We start from the raw sequence: 15,765 nt of genomic DNA, 5'->3' as shown, positions 1-15,765 counted from the left end.
CTGTTCTGATTAGTACAAGACAGAGTCTTACTTGATCCGACATAGGTTAGATTTCCGTTCTTGTCGTAACTTTTAAATCAGTTCGATGCACTTTTATGGATCGTGTTAATAATCCAAGATAGATATAATTTTGTAATAAATTATGTATTATAAAACTAATTTCCTAAAGTTTAAATGATCAACAGACGAATCAGTGACAATGCTCTATCTACTTGAATTTCGATAAATTACAGGTACTGTGGTATATTGTTTATTGAATTGAATCACATTCAATGATAAGCTCAGTTTAAATCAATATCACTGATCATTGTTTGAATAAAGCAATTGACAGCATATATCTATTAACTAACTATTAACTGAACGCAAGTAATTTCTGAAATAAATATAACTAAGTAACACGGTATGAATTATTTGAATAAACGCTAATTTAAGTAGAGTTATTCAGCATTACTCAATGCAACCTCAAGGTAAGCATGAATATAATTTACATAATGATAATGTTTAAATAAAATCATAAATTTCACTATTCACGTAACTTATGATTTCTTTACTTAATTACGACTGTTACTCCTCGTGGGGGAGCATAGGCCGCTCACCAGCACTCTCCATCCAATCCTTTCTTGTTGTTATTCATCCTTTTCATATCTGCTTCTGTTTCCCGATGCAATGTGTTCTTCGGCTTTACTCATTTCCGCTTCCCTTCAGGATTCCAGAAGACAGATAAATTTTAAGTTATTGGAGAATCTAGACTCAATAATGTCATGTACACTATAAACAAGTATTCAATTATATATTTTTCATATTTGCAAATTAAAATATATTTATCCAGTTATTCATTAAATATATAAAACAAATTTTCTCAAATTAATTTTAAACTAAACAGTTTAGACAATTACTTTCTCTTGTATGTTATGCTCACGAAACATTTAGACAACTTATGAGTAACTACATGTTATCTGATCAAATATAGAAGAATTTAAAATTTTAACTGGGTCGAATAACTCTTGTTGGTGTCCATAAGAGATTAGTTGAATATACATGGTTACTAAAAGAAATATTTGATACTATGGTCACTTTTGTCTATTTAAAAAAGGTTTGTTATTGATCTAAAGTATGAAAAATATTGAACAGGTACCAGTAACAAGACCGGAAATTGTAGATGAATACAGAACATCATAAATCAACTGTTGTATCAATTGTTTCAGTCATGTTTTAATATAATCATTTAACATTTAAATGGATGAACAATTAATATTTTTAATACATATTGATCTAGATAAGTAATATATAGTTAAATGATAACTACTTCCAAAATAAATTTGTTTAGTGATCTAATAAAACCATGTCATTTATAAGTCAAATCATTATGAAGTGAGATAGTTAATTGTAGATTTTGTTGTATGAGAACCGGGTTATTCTTGTTTACTTACTTATTTACGCTTGTTACACCTCATGGAGTGACATAGGCTGCCCACCGGCATTCTCCATCCAACTCTGTCCTAGGCTCTCTTTTCCAGTTGTTTACAGTTGCTATTCATCCTTTTCATGTCTGCTTCCAATTCTCAGTGCAATGTGTTCATTGACCTTCCTCTTTTCCATTTCCCTTCAGGATTCCAAGTTAAGGTTTGCCTTATGATGCAGTTTAGTGATTTTCGTAATGTATGTTCTACCCATTTCCAACGTATTTTCCTAATTTCCTCTTCAGTTAAAAGCTGAATTGTTTCCTTCCATAGTAGGCTATTGCTGACTGTATCCGACCAACGGACATTCAGTAACTTGCGTAGACAATTGTTTATAAATACATGTACCTTTTTGATGTTTGTTGTAGTAGTTCTCCAAGTTTCATAACCGTCTTGAATTTTGTATTGAAGATTCACACTTTGATAATGCTGTGTTTGCTTTGTCAATTCTCACCTTTACATCTGATTCAGATTCTCCTTATTCATCAATGATGCTACCCAGATAAGTGAAACTTTCCACCTCTTCCAAAGTTTCTCCATCCAGTGTGATTGGTTTAATGTTCTCCGTGTTGTATTTTAGGGTCTTATTTTTTTCCTTTGTATATGTTGAAGCCTACTGCTTCTGCTACACGGTAAAAAATCTCCCTTACTAAAACAACGCTAACTGCCCTATACTAAGAAATATGAATTCTCATTCAATAATCCATTGGTATCAAGTTCACCAAGAACGAATTAGCGAGCTCAAATCAATACACAATTTAAAACTAAACTTCACTTGTGTTTTTTGTTGTTGTTGTTGTTGTTGTTGCTAAGCTGTATTCAAATTCACCTAGAACTAAAATAAACTACCTAATCGATCTTTTCACCAATAGATTGATTTTTCCTTTTTTTTCCTCTATATTATTAATTTAATAATAAACTAACCATTTTACTTGTAATTTATTACAAAATTTAAAAAATATGACATTTTTCATTGGTTAACATGAAACTTTAAAACTTTTATCTTTTCTTCAATATAGAATAGTTTTTTTTGTTTTTCTCTGTTTTTTTGTTGTTTTTTTGTCTTTTTTGTATCTAACCTTAAAACAGAACATAATCATAAATATTCATTTAATGTAATATAAACCACTATGTAATAAATCATACTACATTATTTGAATATATATATTCATTACAGATCTAAAATCTCCACAAACCCCTTCTGATATATTCATTAGTAATATAGAGAAGTTTTCTAACGATATATTAAAACAAAATTTCATGTATTGTTTTATTGAATTGTAGCTATGTATTGACGTCATTGAATTTGTTCATTGTTGGATTTACTCTTTTTAGTTTAAAATTTAGTATTAAACTATTTCATAGTTAAGAATCAACATATGGTTACTATATTAACTACTTTAAAATGAATTAAACAGTAGTTGTTTTGAAAAAAATGAAGCTGTAATGGTATTTCTATGGAAGATATGATTGTCTTTTTATTTTCTTTTACATAAAAGCTAACTGTTTATTAAATAATAGAGTTTTTAAAACATTTTTGAACTAAGCTACATTAACTGTCAATGAAACATGAATTCAGTTTTCTGTTAATCGTTAAGGTAAATTATATCTTGTTAGCGTTTTTATAAAGTTCTGTAATATATTTTTTTTGACGAAATTACGTAAGGTTAGTAATTCAAGTACTAACCCTTGATTTTTATGATGATTAAGCAGTGATTTAAAGAATTAACGAATTCATTCTAAACTAAAATCGCATTGTATAAACATGTCAGTTTTATCATAAGAAGCGTCTACTAGATGATCAAAGCTTCGCCTGAATTCCCTCCGGGGGCTACTGTCGGTCTAAAACCCGGATAAAGGAGGAGAGTTAGGCATAGGGCAAGCGAACCCATCCCGTAGAAAACTAACTCGCTAAAAAAGCACGCTAACCAGAGAAAATTATTCAAACCATTTAAACTTTGCCCTGGGAGTCAGAAGGTCTTTTTTAGAAGAATTATGACACCTCATGATGAAAGCCGAGTTCCTTCGGAAGCCACAAGGTCGATGCCCCTTCTAACAACCAGAGAAACCCTTTATTTAGGTACATGGAATACTCGTACAATGTGGGAGACCGGAAGAGTCTTCTAAATTGCTGCAGAAACGAGGAGATACAACCTGTAGGTGCTTGGGATCAGTGAAACACATTGAACGCAAGTTAGACAATAACGACTAGCTTCAGGGGAGCTTCTGTTGTACTCTGGCCATGATGAAGAAAATGCCCCACATACACAAGAAGTTGCATTGATGCTGTCCAAACAATCACAAAATGCACTTGTAGGATGGGAATTGCAACAATTCATTAGTTGAAATCATCAGTTGAGTAAAGCTAGACCACCATGGTAAGCCTGGAATCACTGGACGGCCGTTTCGTCCCAGCATGGGACTTCTCAGCAGTGCTCATTCATGAGCCCTCTTGCGGGATCAGAACCCAGGACCTTCGATCTCACGAGCGAACACAACCTTTAGATCAACGATGTTAATGTCTAATTTCAACCGAGCACGAAATTGCGCCACCGTCCACTGTCGTCTTCAGCGAGTTAATGCCTCACAACAGACGCAGTTGAACTCGATGGCTCAATGTTCTAGAGGTTAAATGTTTGCTCGCGAGACCGAAGGTCCTGGGTGGATGCGCATTGCTGATGAGTCTTATGCTAGAACGGAACGGCCTTCCAGTGCTTCCAGGTTTTCCATGGTGGTCTAACTTTAATCGACACATGAACTGAACTATTATATGCATAATAGTTAGTAACATGTCATAATGGTTATGTGGATATGGTTTCAGCAAATATTTTCGTTTACCTAACTGTTTTCTAATTTTAATCATCCCCCATGTAACCAATCTTCATCTCATTATGAAAAAGGAAATTAAATTATAAATTACTTCTTTCAACTACTTTTTTTGTTAAAATGAAATCTATGTATGTAACTGTGAGTAATGGCATCTAAAAATACTAGCATAGGAAAATATGAATCGGTATGCTTGAATGTAGTTTGATTTTTTAAACTGAATAATGTGACAAGAATAAATGAATACAGTAAAGCACATCAACCGTACTCAGAATTTCATTTCTAAACACAATTACGAGGATAAAGATGTTTGGTTCTATGAAAGAGACAACCGTATAAATCGTTTATTTGAAGTCTGGATCATTCACCGAAAATCCAGGTGTATATAAAGTTGTAAGTGTAACTTGTTGAAACCTAAAGGAAAATATCCACTTAGAATCTATTTCAAAAAGCGGAAACCATAGCAAAACATGTTATAAACACTGAACGTTTTATGTAAAAAAAAAGAGAAGAAAACATTCCGACGGACGAACACATAATCTTTTATAGCTTCTATACCAATGCAACCATGTTTAGTAAGGTTTTTTTCCAACAAAATCCATAGTATTTGCCTCAAATATACTAGAATTTATAAACCAATATAGAACTCAGGTAATATTCCAACCCTTTCGTTTTCTGTTCCTAATTATTAATTAACATCACGTTACCATACAAAGTAAAATCAAGCACCATCAGTGAGTGATCGCACTTCATGATTCTCAATAGACCACAACATCGTTTAAGTGATTCCGTCACAAATTAACTCATTTACGCGTTTATTTAAATGTGAAAAAAAAACGTACATAGGGAGAAATAATCTGTGTACAATAGTAGGATAAATTGATATCAGAGGTTCAGATAAGCGAATAAAATAAACACTGATGCAGTTCAACAATAGGTCATACTATTGCAATCGGTCATGTAATTAACATGCAAGCAAGTATTAAATTATTTCATAGAAAGTGCCAGGTTCATATCCTTAGGTTTCCGTAAATGTCTGTCTGTACAAGAAACATGCCTCCTAAATGTGCCTATACCAATTTGGTCTTCACTAAGAAATCCTAGTCATCCCTATTTCTTTATAATCTTACAAGTGATATGGCTAATTATCCTTCTTTCTGTATTATACAATCTCTTCTCAACTTTAAATCATCACTTTCATATATTCAGTCTTTCTATTCGATTAGCCTTCATTGCTTTTCACAACAAATGTCTTGGCAAGTGTGTTCAAAATACTAAACTACCTAAAGTGCACAGTATTTTTATCTATGCTCCTTCCAAAACCTACTACATAACCACGTTTATGATTTCGAACCCATCTGTTTAAGCCTAATCTCTTCGATCAAGACATTGCATAAAATCTCTCATTCTACCATGAAAATCACGTGTCTTACTAGTAATTAGTTGATAATAGCTAAATTTAAATTCTTATCCCTACTAATCATTCGTTAGTTCCATTGTACTGAACAAGAAATTAACTGGGGACAACTTCGTGGTAAAATATAAGAACAATACATTGAATACTTCATTTGCAAAATTCATTCATTTATCCTTCTTATTTTGTATAATTGTTTCAAGTCACAATTTCTTTCTATTTCCGTTTCTATTTTCTTCAAATCGATCTTCTTATCCTTCTGCTACTATGCATTCCTCTTCTAATTATTGTCACATAGTACTTATATTTGTCGATATAAATAGCTTACATCACATCATTTTCGTGATTTTCATGAATTATACGAATATCTTTCACATGTCCATTTCCATCTTAGTTCTTTTCTTTTCGCTTTTATAGACTAACTGAAACATTTTTTCGTGACATATGGTTGTTGAATAACGTTTTCAATGTTAAAATTTTGTTGTTACCCTGACAGTGATAAATTGAATTACATTCTGGTCAGTATTACATTGTTTCTGTTTGTTTGTATATGACATGCCTCGTCAATTAATAGTCATTATTACTATCATTATTATTATTATTATTATTATTATTATTATTATTATTATTATTATTATTATTCAATACTTGTTACATCAGTAAAACTGATGGCTTGATATTATTTAAACTATAAATTACCATTGTCTATACAGAGTTAATGATCAAAGTTATATTTTATACAAAATCATTATCAGTGTTTACCAGTTCTTACTAAATGTAACGTCATTAGTTATACGATTATTGTGAAATACGATTGCTGTCTTATACGATCAAACTAATAACGCATACATGTATGAGAGTAGCGTAGGTGTTCTGTTTGGTCCTTTCTCAACCTAGCCCTGGTTGTTACGTTCAGAACGCCTCCACGATATGAATCATACATTTCAAACATACTTGGTTGATATACGAGTAAAATTAGACCACATCATACTATAAAGTAGAAAATAATATTTGTACAAGATCAAGTCAAAAAAAGTGTCTGTGATTTTGAGGACTGATACTAATAACTTGTGAATATCTCAGGAATAGTAAATCGTATGAAAAAAGTCAAATAAAAGCTTATAATGAAAAGAATATGAATATACATAGTTTATTTACATAACAATTATGCAATAAGAGTATATGTATAGTATTAATCCATAAATAGATCCCAACAGTTACCTTTCATTATTCTCGTCGCAATATAATAGTAAATCCTGATTAATACCACATGATCATCCACAATAACTCATAAAATTCTTCTTTTTTTGACGAAATCAACACGGTAAAACCATAAGTAACTTCACTTAATGCAATATAGATAGAATGGAAAAAAGGGTTCAGGTTTACTTATTAATTATTAGTTGCTATAGGACAGCTAGTCAGTTTAATAACTTTACTTAATTCGGAAAACATTTTGTTATTTACGAAAAATATATTCCAAATTTCATTTGCTTGCTACTATTTAAACTATATCAAACTTAATTATTTAGCAACTTAACCTAATTAAATGAAAGATATCTTAGTTTAACTGTTTTTGCTTTATGTAAAAATGTGTTGTAGCCATTGATCACTTTAAAATTTGAATGTAAGATATTTTCTAACTCAACTGTTACTATTTTGGAAAGATCTAGTTAATTAATCGTGCTTTGAATTACTGAATATTTCAACTGTAAAACTTCTTTTCATAATTTCCAAATCTCAGATGTATTCCTTTATGAATACAGTAAATACGTTATAAGAATTGGTAATCTAAAAAAACGTCAGTGAAATTATTTGATTTTCAACGGCAGTAGATATACTTCTAAATATGATCGTTGGCAAGGTACGTACTAACATACAGGACTTAGTCAATAAAATGTTCTATTCAAGTGATGAACTTGTGGAATTTAGGTCAACATTCAGAGGCATGGGACGGCTGTTTTGTCCTAGTATTGGATTGCGTAATGCTCATCCACGACCCTGAACATGGTGGTCGAATTCAATGTATTCAGTTTTGCGCGCGAACGCCTAAGCACTGGACTACTGAACCAGCATCCAACAGTGTGTACATTCGACTTTAATCCATTGTCCCCGGGGGGAAACTGTCTCTTTCTCGACACATTTCAGCCTTAATAGTCATAATTATCCATTAGAACTCTGGAAATTTCATTTTGAAGTTAGTCACAAGTGAACACTTGATAATTGTTACTGTGTTTGGGAGGTTGTTGAATTTCATTGAAAATATTTGATGACTTCAATTTCAACATTTTAAGTATGTTTACTATATCTACTAAATCTCCGTTTCTTCTAAAATTAAATAATGTTAATGTAATAAGACGACGAAGATTATCAGAACTATGTGATATATTAGCGCAATGCATTTCGAATAATCTGATCACACATATACTTGTTAATAATATTTATGTCGTAGATGCGCACTGCTGAGGAGTCCCATAATGGGACGAAACGGTCGTCCAGTGCTTCCAGGTTTTCCATGGTGGTCCAGCTTCAATTGACTCATGATCATAACCATTGGGATAAAAATACAAGGTCAACTAACCTGGAAATGGGGTAAGAGGAGACAAGGATAATAATAATAAAATGTACACAATTTAAAACCTAGTCACTGTGGTTAATAAGCCAATATTACCAGGGTAGGTTTAAGGTGAGAACTAACCGTTTTTGAATACACAAACCAGGTTTGAATTTTCATATGGCTAAGGCTTCAATAAACCTTAGTATACACTATTTTACACTTTTAAACAACACCACAAAAGCCGAGTTAAGATCAATCTTATGGCCTGTTTCGATCATATGTTTAGCAATAAAGGATGATGGATGTTTATCCTCTACTCTTATTGGGTCACTTGATTGTATTTGTTTCTGCAACCATTTTGGTACATGTTCACACACCCTAATTTTGAGACCACGTTTACTCCTCCCTTATTATTATCCTTGTCTCCTCTTACTCTGTTTCCAGTTTAGTTGACCTTTTATTTTTGTATATAAATGTTCTTAACAAGTATATGTGTGATCAGATTATTCGAAATGTATTGCGCTAATATATCACATAGTTCTGATAATCTTCGTCTTCTTATTGCACTATGGAAATTTATCAAGGGGACTAATTGCTTTAAATAATGTTAATCAAAGTATTTACTTTAATTTTCTATATTTTTTACTTATAATTCAATGCAAAAGTGATTAGTAACAAAATTATAAATTACTTACAATTAAATATTTAATCATTAATTAACAAAACAGATCCTAATCCAAATTCAGTCCAAAGGGTATGTATTAAATCTCTTTTCAGAAAAAATATATAAATTGTTATCTAAATCTGATTTAATGATTATACTTTATAATTATAAGGAACCAAATTATTCTCATTTTTAATGTAAATAACATCATAGATAATCTTAAGACGTTCTACAAATATGTTATGTATATAAATTCACTTGGTATTGTTTACTTGAATCTTCCCATTGATGTTTAGGACTGCAATTGATCAGTATCTTATTGGCTGTTGGGACCATGTAATTACATAGTAGTACTCTGTTCTTTTAAGGCTTAACTTTATACGTAAAATATATCAACCCGCTTCATAAATAAGAAGTCTCAGTATGTACATAACTAGGATATTTCCGGCAAAAACTTAGGTAATAGATTTATAGTTATTTAACAGTTATTTATAATTGATAAAAGATCTTCCAACAGTCAAAGATTCAAAAGAGTTTACAGTTAGGACAATATAAAAAACCATGAAATGATTATTTAACAAGCATATATATACATATAAATACCAACTGTCCTGAGAACAGCTCTCAAATTTGCAATTTTTCAGTTTGTGACATGGTTCCATGGTATTAAAGAAATTTGAACAGGACTAGCATGTCAGTTCTTCACGACTCGCTGGTTCGGAGGTCATAGAAATATTGCCATGCAGTTGTTGGGATATTCAGTAAAATATCCCCAAAATTATCTTGTTAAGTCTAATGCTATCCTTGAACGTGAACTGGTGTCATTTTCATATTGGTCAATATTTATTTCACGTGTCGTTTCCCTACTGGTCAATATTTTATGTGTCATTTTCCTGTTGGTCAATATTCACGGTAATCCTAGATGTATAAATATGCATTTGTCTGTAAAGTATTATTCCTATTCCTATTCTTATTCTTCTTCTGATCCCATAAACAATTTCATCTACGGTTCGTGTTCTGATATATTGGAGATTGGGGAACAGTATTAGGGTGGTACTGGGATATCTGAACTTGGTCAGTCTGTAGAAATTATGGTAACCACCCCGCGGTCCACAACATTGGCATATGTTCATACTGCGTGTATTGCCTCGATATTGTATTAAATCACAATAGGAAGATTCGACTAAAAAAATACCAAGTAATTTTAAACTTCATCCTATTACACAAACAAGCGGCTGTCATGACTCAGTAGCTACGTGGATAACGCGATGGCGTTTGAAGCAAACGGTACTAGGTTCGAGTCCCGGAGTGAACATCAACCCTGAAATGCAGGTAAATCCAGCTAACGAGTCACAATTGATTGATCACTGGGTGGTGATCAATCTCATGCTTGTCTAGTCCTTATTAGTGCAGATCGAATGCTATCGATCATGTTGCAATGTGGCCATCAGTCTAGGTGACTCGACACTGCGGGCACTATGTATTGAGATTAGATGGTGGTTGGAGGTAGTCAACAGGGTTTCCTGTTGACTACCTCCAACCACCATCTAATCCCAGCTAACGAGTCTCAAATAGGACGAAACGCGCATCCTGGATTCCAATGCCAGCCACTATCCATCTTTGCTTATCATATATATATTCCAGAGTAGTTTCATTCTTTAAAAAGCAAATTAACCATATAAAACTACAAAAAATGAAAATACACTGAAGTTTGTTTGATTTCTATATAAGTTGAAAAAGGTTGATGATGTTCCACTGCATAATAGAAAAGCTATTTGATAATTTATAGATTTAAGTACTTTTGTTACTGTATTATTTACATATGATAAATGATTATAATCTAAATTTGACACATCTGTTATTATATTTAACGGTTCACTATTATCCTTGAAAACAAAACAATAGTTCTTCATATTCTTTCGTTTCTTGTCAAAATTGTTTTTTTCCCTTATACCGGTTAAATATGTCTGTCTTTCTTTAATCACTTCATATAACCTTCTCCCCCCTGCCTTACACTTTAAACCTATTGATGATTGAACAAATCATGTGTCTATTCTCTATAATATATATTTACACGTAATATGTTATAAAGACGGATATATATATTCTTCAATTAGCCATAGAAACTGAAATATGTATAAATACAAATGAATACAAAGTGTAAAGTTGAATTCTAGTGGAATATCTATGTAAACCATTAAAGAGATTTAAATAATGTTTTACAAAAATATTTTAATTTCAATTATTATTACTATTAATTTATATGGTCAACAATTAACATGTATTAATGCAATACATTTAACACGTTATCAACGTTCCTTAAGTATGAAAAATATTATATTATGGCCAAATGGTATTATACCTTATATTGTTGATGATATAGATAAATCAAAAACTAATGAATTTACAGAATATTTTTCTAGTAAGTTAATTATTATTATTTTTGTTGATTAAATAACTAATCAACTAATTAATAATCATCAGTATAGGGGTTGTGGAGATTATTAAGTTTTTGATTGAGATCATGAACCGATTAATGTTAGATTACCGTTATAAACCTGGGAGCACTGGACAGTCGTTTCGTTCTATTGTGAGATTGGTTGATGTTAGACACTAAAACCATTCGATACCGTCTCAGTGGTTCAGTAGATTAAGGGTTCGCGCGAGACTAAAGGCCCTGGGTTTGAAACCAGCGATCGGGATCGTAGATGCGCACTGCTGAGTAGTTCCACAATAGGACGAAACGGCCATCCAGTACTTCTCGGTTTTCAATGGTGGTCTAACATCAATCGGTTCGTGATCTCAATCAAAAATAATTAGTAATCAATTTTATAATGTGATGTAATTTGATTAATGTTCATTTTTATGTCCCAAATTGAACTTATTATTATTACACTTGCTAACCTTTTTGAGAAATTTATTCAGCATCCACCCCTAAATCTAGTATATCTGACCTAATTCATATTATTCTATATATTACGCAATTTCTTATTTGTAATTACATTATACTCTCTCATACCCCATGTTAACCATATTTGTTCCGATCATTTATCTCACAATTTCATTTCATTCATAAACTGATTCAAGTTAACACTTCATATTAGTCAGCTCCAGCATTCACGATTTGATTTGATTTTTGAGGAAAAACAATCCCTAATTCACATGTCACAATCTTAAATGATTTACTCTACCCTAAACTTGGCCAATTTTAGGGATTATTAATTTGGATATGATAATTGTAGAACCTGATGAGAAATTATTGAAAAGAATATTTTTCGTTCATATAATTGTGTTTTAACATAATGGGAATTTTTCAGCGATTAAATCAAATATAAGTAATTTTTATGTTCAGATAAATATCAATGTAGTTTTCATTCAGATGAAATTTTATCTAAATCTTTTGCCGTATTGTATAAACAAACACACGAACAAACTCCTCATGGAGCCCATTTATGGCTATTGTCAGTCCCAAGCCCGGTAAAGGAGGAGGGTTGGGCATGGAGTTACAGACTCCATCCCGTAAAAGATCAAATCGCTAAAAAAATATGCTAACCAGAAAAAGTAATTCAAACCATTTAAACTCTGCCCTGGGAGCTAGAACGTCTTCATTTAGAAGAGTTATGACGAATAAACACAGATTCGAGACTACGTATGCATTTGCTACATAGATTTATCTGTGGGTTGATTAATTAATATTTGAATATAACATTTGAAGACCAACCTTGAATTCTTTCCATACTGAATAGTATAATTAATAGAATACTAAAACAATAATATTTATGCATGGCATAAAAACATTTCACGATCTAAACCGCTAATACATGGAGATTATGTTTTCAAATATTTCACTAGTAGTCAAATTTGAAGTTAAGCAGTTGTCTATCACCATGCTATCTCATAGATTTGAAAACGCTTTAAAATTAGTACTGCAATAACCATGAAATCAGGAAGTTTTAAGTTTATTTCATATGACTTTATGAATTTTTACTGCTGAATAGGCACAATCGTAAATAGTACGACTTTTCGCTGCCTAGTTCTTTTCAGTAAATCATCAAATAGTATTACTCTACGGCAAAAAAAATATCATTGAAAACCGCAGTGCTGAACACTTTGACTTCTTTAAAATAAGAATATTTTTAACGGAATATGCCAGTTACAAAATTTCGAACAGATTTTATTGTTTCAATATTATAAGATTCAGCAGTTCTTTACTTCAGTCATAGCTTTGAACAATTCTGTATTTCCAGAATCCAATTTTGTGGAAATTATAGAGTCTTCATAGATTTTAATTGACAAATTACCCTTCGACCACCATTAAAAGCCATTTCGTCGTAGCTTGCGACTCTTCAGAAGTGCCCATCGACGATCTTTGTATCTGAGAATTTAGAACGAAACGGATGTCCAGCGCTTCCAGACTTTCAATGGCTCCCTGACTATAAATAATTCCTGGTTTACGATCTATGAAAAGTTTATGTTTATTGTAGTAATTTCATTTGGGTAAGTAGACCAAACTACAGAATAGTAATGGTAAAATGAAACGTATACACAACTAACAGCTGCCATCAGATTTTTAGAGACCTCACACATTAATATAAGTTACATTCTAATTTGAAAAACATATCCCTGAAAACAATTCTGAAATAGTGTTCAACAGTATACTGCAATCGATAATTGTCGGATTAAGGCCTGAACTTTGAATCGTTTAACAGATAGAATGTTTTTTCTGTAATTGAACAGCTGTGTGAACTAAAAGAACACAAAAAATCACACCTGTATTATATTTCGATAGTTAATTGAATAACTTAGAGATTAACCTAAGATTAAAACATATCGCTATCAGTTAAGTCCTATATCTCAATTTCTTGGATATATAAGCAGATTAGTTAAGAGCTGTTGATTAAAATTCTATTTATTATTAGTTTAAATAGTATATTGGCAATTATTCAACGATATATAAAATAGCACACAACCCGGGTCCATGTCTTCCTGTTGACTACCTCCAATCACCATCTTATCTCAACATAGTGCACGCAATTTTCAGTCACCTAGACTAGTGGCCATATTGCAACTTGGTCGATAGCATTCATTCTGCACTAAGAAGTACCTGACATACATGACATTGCCCATCCACCACCCAGTGATCAACGATAAGAGAGTCTGGGCTCTGGTTCATGTAATTTTCCATTGTATTTTAGTGCATTGATGGTATGTGAAATTGTCTTTTCTATTTTACTAAACAAATTATTCGAGATCAAGTCCACTGAATTATTAATATTATCAACTGAAGTAATTTTCTGCTGTATGGCAACATTTTAACTGTGGATTAATATGCCTAACGATAAGACATATAATATCGGATTTTAATAACACTTAAATGCTTTTAATTGGTTTATGAGTTAGTTAATTTGTTTGACATTCATTCATAAGGTTACTAGTTGTTTATGATAATATCCTAACTCATAAAGTAACCAGTTAATTTAATACATCCTAATAGAAATCAGTTATCTTAAAGAGAGCAAGAACAAAGATTGGTGCAGAATAATATAAATTCACAGATTGTTCTGTGAAACCCATATGGAGAAATTAGAACACTTCACTTCTATCTGAAGTTTGTGCTGATGATGTCGTTCAGAAGGACGATGAAAGCTCCACGACCAAATCGTCCAGCTCAGAGAACAAAACTCCACCAAAATCATCCACCTGAGCTACAAATCTTCACCATCTCATGAATTCATTTTATTTCGTTAGGTTCTCATCAGCTGCTTACAACCTAAAATATTTGAAATTTAACATTATTACAGATATTGACATACTTGTACATAAGAGGGTGATTAAGGATAAATAAATGTATCATAGTGTAGCGAAGATTCCGATAGAGTTAGTGAGGTCATCAAATTTTGTTTCGAATAAATAAACTTTGAGAGGGAAAGTTTCGGAACATTGAAATAGTGACTAGAACTAATAAAAATAGATTAATGGTGATAAAGAGAATATGAATTGCAATCAGTCAATTATGTATGATGTAATTTAAACTTCAGAAAGAATTGGAATAATGACGCAATAAATAAATAAACAAATAAAAAAATACGTAGAAATAAATGAATAAAAAGGGGGGGTATTGTTACCAGGGTAAAGAAAGATTTATTACTGTCTCTTTTTGTATACATAGGTCTGGCTTTAGACGTTTCAGTGCTAATGCTAATAACCTTATTAACTCTATCGGAATCTTCGCTACACTATGATACATTTATTCGTCTTTAATCACTCTCTTATGTACAAGTATGTCAATATCTGTAATAATGTTAAATTTCAAATATTTTAGGTTGTAAGCAGCTGATGAGAACCTAACGAAATAAAATGAATTCATATTATTCTGCACCAATCTTTGTTCTTGCTTTCTTTAAGATAATAAAGGTAACTATATGTATGAAAGAAATCAGTTGAATAGTGAGATTTTTGAAAGTGTTGTAATTTATTTTCACAGTCAACATTTTCACCTTACCAATGCTTGTTATTATGAGGAACGTTGTTATCATTACAGAAATGAAAGAAACAATAACTTATAGGAAAACACAATGAATTTGTTAAGACTGTTGAATTTTCATAGTTTTACACCAACAATTGCCAAATATTAAAAACTTGGAAGCACTAGAGTGCTGTCTCGTCTTAGTATGAGACTCTCCAGAAGTAATTGCCCACCGTTACACCGGGGATTAAAATCAGGATAGTCATTGTTGTACCAGACATAGTGACAAAAATATTGTTCTGATTTTGATTAGTTTAGTGAACTCAGCTTCTAATTCATTTTCTTGTTGGTAATTATATTGGGATCAATTTATTAATG

The 15,765-nt window shown here is 31.7% G+C and overlaps 1 protein-coding gene across 1 annotated transcript in view; it reads left to right on the top strand.

The window, feature by feature from the left end:
- Nucleotides 1-11,044: 11,044 nt before the first annotated feature.
- The window catches only part of MS3_00006841 (uncharacterized protein), a 31,888-nt gene continuing 27,167 nt past the window's right edge, over nt 11,045-15,765 (top strand). Inside the window, exon 1 of the mRNA XM_051215074.1 lies at nt 11,045-11,343. Coding sequence (XP_051068258.1) covers nt 11,136-11,343 — 208 coding nt within the window. The 5' untranslated portion in view covers nt 11,045-11,135. The remainder of the gene's footprint in view (nt 11,344-15,765) is intronic.

The sequence above is a fragment of the Schistosoma haematobium genome, chromosome 2 (assembly GCF_000699445.3).
Source record: "Schistosoma haematobium chromosome 2, whole genome shotgun sequence".
Taxonomy (NCBI): domain Eukaryota; kingdom Metazoa; phylum Platyhelminthes; class Trematoda; order Strigeidida; family Schistosomatidae; genus Schistosoma; species Schistosoma haematobium.
The sequence above is the reverse complement of the archived record's forward strand: the minus strand, read 5'-3'. Positions and strand labels throughout refer to the sequence as shown.